Source organism: Notothenia rossii (assembly GCF_949606895.1).
Source record: "Notothenia rossii genome assembly, chromosome: 5".
In the NCBI taxonomy this organism is placed as follows: Eukaryota; Metazoa; Chordata; class Actinopteri; order Perciformes; family Nototheniidae; genus Notothenia; species Notothenia rossii.
In genome coordinates this window covers 82035890-82045777 of record NC_136903.1, presented here as the reverse complement: position 1 = coordinate 82045777, position 9888 = coordinate 82035890, and the positions used below count along the sequence as shown (strand labels likewise).

Below are 9888 nucleotides of genomic sequence, written 5' to 3'. Positions count from 1 at the left end.
TAGTATCTGTGGCATGACATTCAGGCAATAAGAAAGTTGAATGAAAATAAGCCAAGATAAAATAGACCTTTATTGGTGCCCGTAGGGAAATTCAGGTGTTAAAGCTTCCACAGATTAAGAGAGAAACAAAGGACAGAACAGATAAGAGTTCACACAAGTGCAATAAGAACATAAGAGTAAACATGGAAGTGATATATAATATGAATAAGAATAACAAGTCAGAATATTTATGAACAAAATTAATTAAATGAAAAATAATGAATAAGAATATTACATTGGATCACTTATCAAGCCACTCTTTATTTGACTTGCTTTTCTAGCTTAAGTGACTAATAATATCACAAATCTGCAAAATTAAATAAATGTGATGAATGGGAAAACCCAACCTCCTTTTATCAGGAATCTGATTTTAAGGTTTGTGCTTTACTTGGGTTGTGTTGAAGTTGTATATGTTCATGCTGAAGTCATTCAACAGAACACGGGCCCCTGACATGCGCTTGAGGCTTTTCTGAAGTTGTCTTCTCTTTGTTTCCATTGAAAAGTCCTCTTGAAGCAAGCACTCGGTTTTCTCCTTGTCCTGAGGCATCTGCAGCATCTCCCTGCGCAGCTGGAGGGCAGACTCCTGCATCACATGGTAGCGGATCACCAGCGGGATCTGGTCAGCCAAACGCTGGCCAGCAATCTTTAGTTTGGAGAAGAAACAAGTAGATATAAGACAATGTTTAAAAGCCACCTTCAAAACAATTAACAAAAAAGTGTGCATGGAATTGGGAGGTATACAGTGGGGCAAAAAAGTATTTATTCAGCCACCAATTGTGCAAGTTCTCCCACTTAAAAAGATGAGAGGCCTGTCATTTTCATCCTAGGTACACTTCAACTATGAGAGACAGAATGGGGGGAAAGAATCCAGGAAATCACATTGTAGGATTTTCAATGAATTAATTGGTAAATTCCACAAACAAACAAGATTTCATGATCTCACAGACCTGTAACTTCTTCTTTAAGAGCCTCCTCTGTCCTACACTTGTTAACTGTATTAATGGCACCTGTTTGAACTCGTTATCAGTATAAAAGACACCTGTCCACAACGTCAAACAGTCACACTCCAAACTCCACTATGGCCAAGACCAAAGAGCTGTCAAAGGACACCAGAAACAAAATTGTAGACCTGCACCAGGCTGGGAAGACTGAATCTGCAATAGGTAAGCAGCTTGGTGTGAAGAAATCAACTGTGGGAGCAATTATTAGAAAATGGAAGACATACAAGACCACTGATAATCACCCTCGATCTGGAGCTCCACACAAGATCTCACCCTGTGGGGTCAAAATGATCACAAGAACAGTGAGCAAAAATCCCAGAACCACACGGGGGGACCTCGTCAATGACCTGCAGAGAGCTGGGACCAAAGTAACAAAGGCTACCATCAGTAACACACTACGCCACCAGGGACTCAAATCCTGCAGTGCCAGACGTGTCCCCCTGCTTAAGCCAGTACATGTCCAGGCCCGTCTGAAGCTTGCTAGAGAGCATTTAGATGATCCAGAAGAGGATTGGGAGAATGTCATATGGTCAGATGAAACCAAAATAGAACTAGACGTGTTTGGAGGAGAAAGAATGCTGAGTTGCATCCAAAGAACACCATATCTACTGTGAATCATGGGGGTGGAAACATCATGCTTTGGGGCTGTTTTTCTGCAAAGGGACCAGGACGACTGATCCGTGTAAAGGAAAGAATGAATGGGGCCATGTATCGTGAGATTTTGAGTGACAACCTCGTTCCATCAGCAAGGGCATTGAAGATGAAACGTGGCTGGGTCTTTCAGCATGACAATGATCCCAAACACACCGCCGGGCAACGAAGGAGTGGCTTCGTAAGAAGCATTTCAAGGTCCTGGAGTGGCCTAGCCAGTCTCCAGATCTCAACCCCATAGAAAATCTTTGGAGGGAGTTGAAAGTCCGTGTTGCCCAGCGACAGCCCCAAAACATCACTGATTTCTTTTTTCTCATTTTGTCTCTCATAGTTGAGGTATACCTAGGATGAAAATGACAGGCCTCTCTCATCTTTTTAAGTGGGAGAACTTGCACAATTAGTGGCTGACTAAATACTTTTTTGCCCCACTGTATATTAAAATGCATGCTGCTTTTCTTTTCCATCTTTATATAGTAGGTGGAATATTTGATGTATTACATTTGCGAGGCAGAACAATAAAAAGTACTGCATGTAGATAACACCAGTGGTGAAAAGTAACTAGTACATTTAGACTTAGCTCTTTTATACATGCTCTCACATGTATAAAAACAGAATAATATAGTTAACAAAATAATATAATACTGTTGAAAAGAACCTGCAACAAGAACATTTAATTTGGATCCTTGAACACTTAGCTGATAAAACTTCTTTATATTACTCTGAAATGGGACATTGTGCAGTATGAGTAGTTTAAGTATATTTTGATGCTAATACTTTTTTTTACTTTTACTGAAAGGTGGGGTAGGTAGTTTTGGAGAAACCAGCTCGAGTGCACAAGAATTTGAAAATACACAGCCGGAAAACATCTGCCACTTCCTTACAGAGCCCCTCCTCCAACACACACGAACGCGCACATGACCAATGAGGGCACGAGATAAGTTTGTGCACAGATGGAAGGCTGACAGGCAGGTAGGCCATCCAGTTATTTTAGCCGGGCCGGCTCAGATGATTGGTCGTACTTTTTACAGCACCACGGCTTCCACAGATGACATTTTGTTATGGATTTTTTTGTCAAAGCACTTCAGATATTCATTGCTATCGGGATGTTAAGAGCATTCCATGGAATATAACAAAAAGTATCTCGAGCCGGTTTCTCAAAGTTACCTACCCCACCTTTAAGTAAAGGATCTGAGTACTTCTCAACACTGGATATCACTTACTTGGTAATAGGATTTAAGGTGTTTGATCATCTCTTTCAGGGTGGCCCCACTGTTACTGCTGCTCACAATCGTTTGAAAAGCAAAGGATGACGCAGTAGGCTGTTCTTCTTCCCTCTTCCTCTTCCCTAACATCTTGCCGTATGTGCTGTCCTGGGTGTAAACAATCATCTCCATCTTAAACTGAGTCCTCAGCATGGACTCTGCAGCAGCCAATTCTCCTTTGTGATGGCTTCGATCTTCATCTGAAGGACATACACATTTGTCAGTTAACATTCAACAATACAGTACAGTAGCAAATGTTGCAATTCATTTAATACCTGGGCTGTTCTGATGAGGTTGGGAAGTCCAACGAGGCTGCTCTGCGCCAACTCTAACAGCTCCTTCTTCACAATTTCTGATTTATTTGTTAAAATCCAGAAAATACAAGATCAATTTAAAATAACTCAAAGGTCTCACATTTTCAAATGATCCGCAATAATTGTAGGATCATGATAAGACATGCCTGTTACTCCCTTGAGTTTCAGCACAGCAGGCCCTTCCAGCTGTTTGATCTGCTCTTTGACCATGGCCTCAAACGTCTTGTAGTTGATGAAGCCCGGCAACTCTCTTCCACGGTACTTTTGTTCATACTGATTCACCTCCTTCTCAATGTTCCTGTTGACTGTAATACAGATGAATACGTGAAAGAAAATGTAGACATAATTACTCTTCATAAGTCTCTTCATAAAGTGAGAAGGAGATGGCAATGTTTTATTATCTTGCTTAATGATTTACTTAAAATATATTAATTAACAGCTTTGAAGAATAAGGAACAGGTTTATTGCCATGCAGGTTTACACAAGGAATTTGCTTTGGTGTATAAGGCTGCATATAAACGGAGTCAGAGGAAGTAAGTTGTAAAAAAGGAGCAAATATAGAACTATTTATTAAAGCCATTTTCAAAATATTATAAAAGGAAAAATACATCTTTCAATTATTAAAAGGTTTAAAAAATTGATTATGGGAACATTACAAGTGTAATACTGACCAACTTGATAAGGCACTTACAGTTTACTCCAGAGTCCTCTATGACATCTTTCCATGCAGCAAACTATTTCCTGAGAATGGAAAAGATGTTTGGCCAGCCTCCAAATTGTAGTTCCTCCCCTGTAGCGAGACTGATGGCATCCTGTGTAAATGCTGTCACTCTCTGAAATAGAGAGATACATTTAGATATCAAAGAAAGCTAGTTATTAAGCTTTATTAAAGGTCCCCTATTATACTGTTTTTCATCAATATATTATAGGTCTCAGATATATACAAAACATGTCTCTGATGTATTTTGCTCGAAATACCAAACAGATCACCCATTGTAGCCTCCCATAATCCCCTCTGTTTCAGCCCTGTTTCAATGGTGCTGATTCTCTGTCTGTTACTTTTGATGAAAATAAGGAGCCACTTCCCACGCCCCTCTGAGAGATATTTGGTTAAAAATAACACAACGGTGCTCTAGTATGGGCTCAGAACAGTCTCATACACACATGCACACAGAAGGATTCACACTCGTATTTCCGGATCCACATTTGTGTTTTTCAATGCACACATAAATGTGTTCCGTTTCATATACAGGACTGTCTCAGAAAATTAGAATATTGTGATAAAGTTCTTTATTTTCTGTAATGCAATTAAAAAAACAAAAATGTCATACATTCTGGATTCATTACAAATCAACTGAAATATTGCAAGCCTTTTATTATTTTAATATTGCTGATTATGGCATACAGCTTAAGAAAACTCAAATATCCTATCTCTAAATATTAGAATATCATGAAAAAGTATACTAGTAGGGTGTTCAACGAATCACTTGAATCGTCTAATTAACTCGAAACACCTGCAAGGGTTTCCTGAGCCTTGAAAAACACTCAGCTTGGTTCAGTAAACTAAATCACAAGTATGGGGAAGACTGCTGATCCGACTGCTGTCCAGAGGACCGTCATTGACACCCTCCATCAGGAGGGTAAGACAGAAAAAGAAATTTCTCAAAGAGCAAGCTGTTCACAGAGTGCAGTTTCAAAGCACATCCACAAAAAGTCTGTTGGAAGGGGGAAATGTGGCAGGAAACGCTGCACAACCAAGAGAGATGAGCGCAGCCTTAACAGCATTGTGAAGAAGAGTCGCTTCCAGAATTTGGGGGAGCTTCAAAGACAGTGGACTGAAGCTGGAGTCCAGGTATCAAAAGTCACTGTTCACAGACGTGTCCGGGAAATGGGCTACAATAGCCGTATTCCCATGGTCAAGCCACTTCTGAACTCAAGACAACGGAAGAGGCGTCTGACTTGGGCTAAGGAAAAGAAGCACTGGACAGTTGCACAGTGGTCCAAAGTCCTCTTTTCAGACGAAAGCAAGTTTTGTATTTCATTTGGAAGTCAAGGCGCCAGAGTCTGGAGAAAGGCTGGAGAGGAGCAAAATCCAAGTTGCTTGAAATCCAGTGTGAAGTTCCCACAGTCAGCGATGGTTTGGGGAGCCATGTCAGCTGCTGGTGTTGGTCCACTGTGTTTCATCAAGCCCAGAGTAAATGCAACTGTGTACCAAGAGATTTTAGAGCACTACATGCTTCTGTCTGCTGAAAAGCTCTATGGAGATGAGGAATTCATTTTCCAGCATGATCTGGCACCTGCCCACAGTGCCAAAACCACCAGTAACTGGTGTACTGACCATGGCATTACTGTCCTCGATTGGCCTGCAAATTCCCCTGACCTGAACCCCATAGAGAATATGTGGGGTATTGTGAAGAAGAAGCTGAAAGACACCAGACCCAACAATGCTAATGAGCTAAAGGCCGCTATTGAAGCATCCTGGGCATCCATAACACCTCAGCAATGCCACAGGCTGATTGCCTCCATGCCACGCCGCATTGATGCAGTAATCCGTGCAAAAGGATTCCCAACCAAGTACTGAGTGCATTAATGGACATTTTCAAATGTTTGATTGTGTTTTGCTGTTATAAATCTTTTTTTTTTACTTGGTCTGAGGAACTATTCTAATTTTTTGAGATAGGATTTTTGAGTTTTCTTAAGCTGTATGCCATAATCAGCAATATTAAAATAATAAAAGGCTTGCAATATTTCAGTTGATTTGTAATGAATCCAGAATGTATGACATTTTAGTTTTTTTAATTGCATTACAGAAAATAAAGAACTTTATCACAATATTCTAATTTTCTGAGACAGTCCTGTACATGTAAATAAAATCCAAATACAGAAAAAAGTTTTACATATGTATTTTTTATCCTCATATATTTTTTTTCCGTTTAAAGAGCCTTTGACACGATTTTCCCCCATCATCCAAACCCATCAATTTGAGTAAATATTGTCCCCTTGAAAACCGTTACTGAACTGATTTTGGATATTTGTACTTTGATAACCATTAATCTGCCCTTCAATGTTGACCATTTCCTGGATCTTCTCGGGGATTCTTCAAGTCCCGCCAAATTATGGGTGACGTCAATGCGGGCACAGAGCTCCAGCTGCACCGTTCAGGATCCCAGCATCTGCATGTAAAAGCACGATGGCGCACACAGCAGCAAGCTCAGACAGTTTAATTTTGAACGTGTCTGAGAGCTCATATGAGGCTGAAGGATCGGTTTATTTTGTATCTGTTAGAAGTTTAGGAATTAGGTGCGTCAATATGGGCGATCATACGGTCATGTAGCCAGTGGTGGACTGGGACTAAAAATCAGCCCGGGACTTGGTGACCTCTGTGTTGCCTGTCAGCTCAACTTACATGATGCCGTTTAGACAATATAATAATAAAGGGTGGTGCCGGCTGTCAGCGAACCGATCCGGCCTTTCTGCGCGACTATCACTCAAATGCGGGACATAGTCTCAATGTGTGGGACGCGGGACAAATAATAAAAATGCTGTGTGTGCAGTCCCGCACAGTGCGGGACACCTGGTCACCCTACACACACAGTTCTGCCCCTCACACACACACGCTTCAAATCAAGTTGCATAAATGCTTGAGGTACGTTTTTATTATAATTACTGTGAAATCTGCCTATTATGTTTTCGTCATTATTACAACAAACACACACTTGCAACTGATAACACTGGCAATGATTTTAGATGTATTAGACTATTAAAAAAAGAAATCATGCTTCAAATAAGTGGGGGTACGGCGTACCCCCGCGTCCAACGCCCACTACACCTCTGACTACAAAAAGCTAAGGTTTGTTTTCTCATCAGGAAATGCAGACCGGCTCAAACAAAAGATTTTTAAATCATCATCCTCACGATCATTTAATGTATCATATGTTCGCCGAATTGACATGAAAGCACTAATAAATGTAGTTTCATCCACTTGAGTTTACAAAAATAATCGATTTGTTTTTATATCACATCCGACGGGAGGAAATTCAGCAGCTCTCACTACCGATTTTTAATCCTAATTTAATCATCATCTTCACCACGATCATTTATGTTTATGTTCGCCGAATTGACATGAAAGCACTGACAAATATGAATATACTGTAGTCAACTTCATTAAAACGTTATTAACGTGCCTAAACTCAGTAATTCACAATTTCTACGCATGACAACACACTTTGTCCGTGTTTGGCTCTCTCGCCGCACAGTGAAGCGTTCCCGCATTGACGTCACTTCTGCCTTCCCCCAAAACTTCAAAATGAGTCGAAGGAATTTTCCCGCGATGTTCGAAATTATTGATATTTATCAGAACGGTATCGCTTTTTCTTTTTTAAATTGACGGTTCGAGATTACTAGTAGCCCACTATTTCATTGCACAACAGTTGTTGGGTTCGTGTCACAGGCTCTTTAAATCCCCTGAACCACGCAAACCGCTTTCTGTGCACGGATCGCTGTGCATTCGTTTGTGGGTTTTTTGAGACTCCCCTGACGCTCACCCGATTCGTACTTGTAATTTTTTCTATCTATAGCCAATCAGATGTCTCCTCAATTCTAAGCCAATCACATGAGCGCGCCCCCACGAGGGTAGATTTCTTGCGTTCATGACGTAGCGCTTCATGTAGGCCTACGCATTTTGCGCAGTCCGGAGCTGACAGGTCCATGGAGCCTGCCTGCAGGCACTAATCTCAGGACACCTCCACTCTCAGTACATTGCCACTTTCCGAACAGGAAATACACGCAAATACAAGCCTTTATATTATTAAGGTACAGCGCAACTTTCCGAACCATTGATGAATGCTCGTGTGCACAAAAACGGCAGGCAAAACTGTTTTAAATGTGTGTTTCCTGTATGGCGAATACAGCTGCTTTATTTATGTCTGTCTGACGTTGTTGTGAGTGTGGAATTGAGCAGCTACAGGTTAGCTTAGCCTAATCGATCAGTGCACTACGAAGCCAGTAATAGACATTGAACTGTCAACGGGGGGGAGCCGGTCATTACCGGCCGATATTCACTCTTAATAGTTTGATCGGTGCTCTCTATAAAGGCCGATCAGGAGAGCTGGATCTGATCGATATGGAAATAAACGCGAGTGAAGTGTAGCCGGACGCGAGAGAGAGATCAGATCAGCTGCTGAGTGTGACGGAGACACGCAGCTCTGCATGATCACCTGAAGCTCCGCCCTCTGTTTAGCCAGCTGACCGGACAGCGCAAAATGCGTATATGAAGTGTCATGAACGGTATAAATCATACCCTCGTGGCGGCGCGCTCATGTGATTGGCTTAGAATTGAGGAGACATCTGATTGGCTATAGATAGAACAAATTACAAGTACGAATCGGGTGAGCGTCAGGGGAGTCTCAAAAAACCCACACAATGCACAGCGATCCTTGCACAGAAAGCGGTTTGTGTTTGTAGGTGCAGCGGTTTTAAACGGAAAACAAATATGTAAGGATCAAAAATACATATGTAAAACTTTTTTCTGTATTTGGATTTTATTTACATGTATATGAAACGGAACACATTTGTGTGTGCATTGAAAAACACAAGTGTGGATCCGGAAATACAAGTGTGAATCCTTTTGCGGATCACGAAATACAAGTTTGAATCCTTCTGTGTGCATGTGTGTATTATGAGACTGTTCTGAGCCCATACACCCCTGACAGCGCCTCCAGCACGGAGCTCTTCCCCGAGCTTTGCTCTCCAATGACGGCGATAGCAGGCAGAGCCAAGTCCTTCTCTACACCCAGAGAGCGAAGAGAGTCGATAAGGTCGATGCAGGGACGCACCTTCTCCTCATACTGTTGGTTCAGGGTGTTCATAATGATGACTTCTTCTTTCCTGTCAATACAGTTCTTGGTTGAATCTGCAGTAGCAGCAGGTCGGATGCTGAGATTTGAGTGTGTCGGATGCGAGCTGCCGGTAGCCTGTGCAATCAAAGTTAGGTTTTGTTTGTTTCCCTGAGTTTCATTTCTTCGCTAAGTCGTTTCGAAACTTGTACCAGCAGGGGCTGACTGGCCATCTGTGTGTTCTGGAGAATCACAGAACGGCCGGTCGTCAGCGGGCCATTGACGGCCCCCCTTTATCTTTATTTTTTTTAGACGGCATCATTTAAGTTGCGCTGACAGGCGACAGAGGTCCACAGTTTCCCCGCAGCGAGGCTCTCCCGCCTTCCTGTTGACAGTTCACGAGCGTATAGACAAGTTTACGCGCCAAACCACGGGTAGCGCCATAACCCTACACAAATGCACTTCATTTCCGCCGGAAGTCTTTTGCACAGCGTCTGTCGGTGTAAACCGGTGTAAACAGTCAGACGGGCACTGGTGTAAACACAGCGATTTCGATGCTAACAGTGATGCTAGCTTGGGAACACGATTCTACTTCTTTGACTGGAGATGGCGTTACTCTCCCCCACCCGAATTCAGTGCAAAACTGGGAGGATAACATGACGACGTGGCCCAGCGTATATAACGTACAGCAAAATTTGCTCCTACTTCGTTCAATCCATGGCAATAGATGGAAAAGCAATGGACAGTCTGAAGGCATATCATAAGGCTGCGCACATTCTACTTTGCC

The 9888-nt window shown here is 42.1% G+C and overlaps 1 protein-coding gene across 1 annotated transcript; it reads right to left on the bottom strand.

The window, feature by feature from the left end:
- Positions 1-52: 52 nt before the first annotated feature.
- On the bottom strand, positions 53-9770 carry LOC307038909 (interferon-induced GTP-binding protein Mx-like). The gene is made up of 6 exons (XM_079680583.1): positions 8952-9770; positions 4037-4100; positions 3414-3572; positions 3229-3291; positions 2912-3153; positions 53-682 (listed from the first exon to the last, which is right to left on the bottom strand). Exons 1-6 carry the CDS (start codon positions 9132-9134, stop codon positions 410-412), a joined length of 984 nt encoding a protein of 327 aa, XP_079536709.1. The 5' UTR covers positions 9135-9770; the 3' UTR covers positions 53-409.
- Between the last annotated feature and the right edge of the window lie 118 nt (positions 9771-9888).

Coding starts and splice junctions, on each gene's coding strand:
- LOC307038909 (XM_079680583.1), bottom strand. CDS start 9,134: ATGAACACCCTGAACCAACAGTATGAGGAGAAGGTGCGTCCCTGCATC. Junction 3,292..3,413: donor GAAACTCAAGGGAGTAACAG/GCATGTCTTATC, acceptor ATTGTGAAGAAG/GAGCTGTTAGAGTTGGCGCA. Junction 683..2,911: donor ACCTTAAATCCTATTACCAA/GTAAGTGATATC, acceptor TCCAAACTAAAG/ATTGCTGGCCAGCGTTTGGC.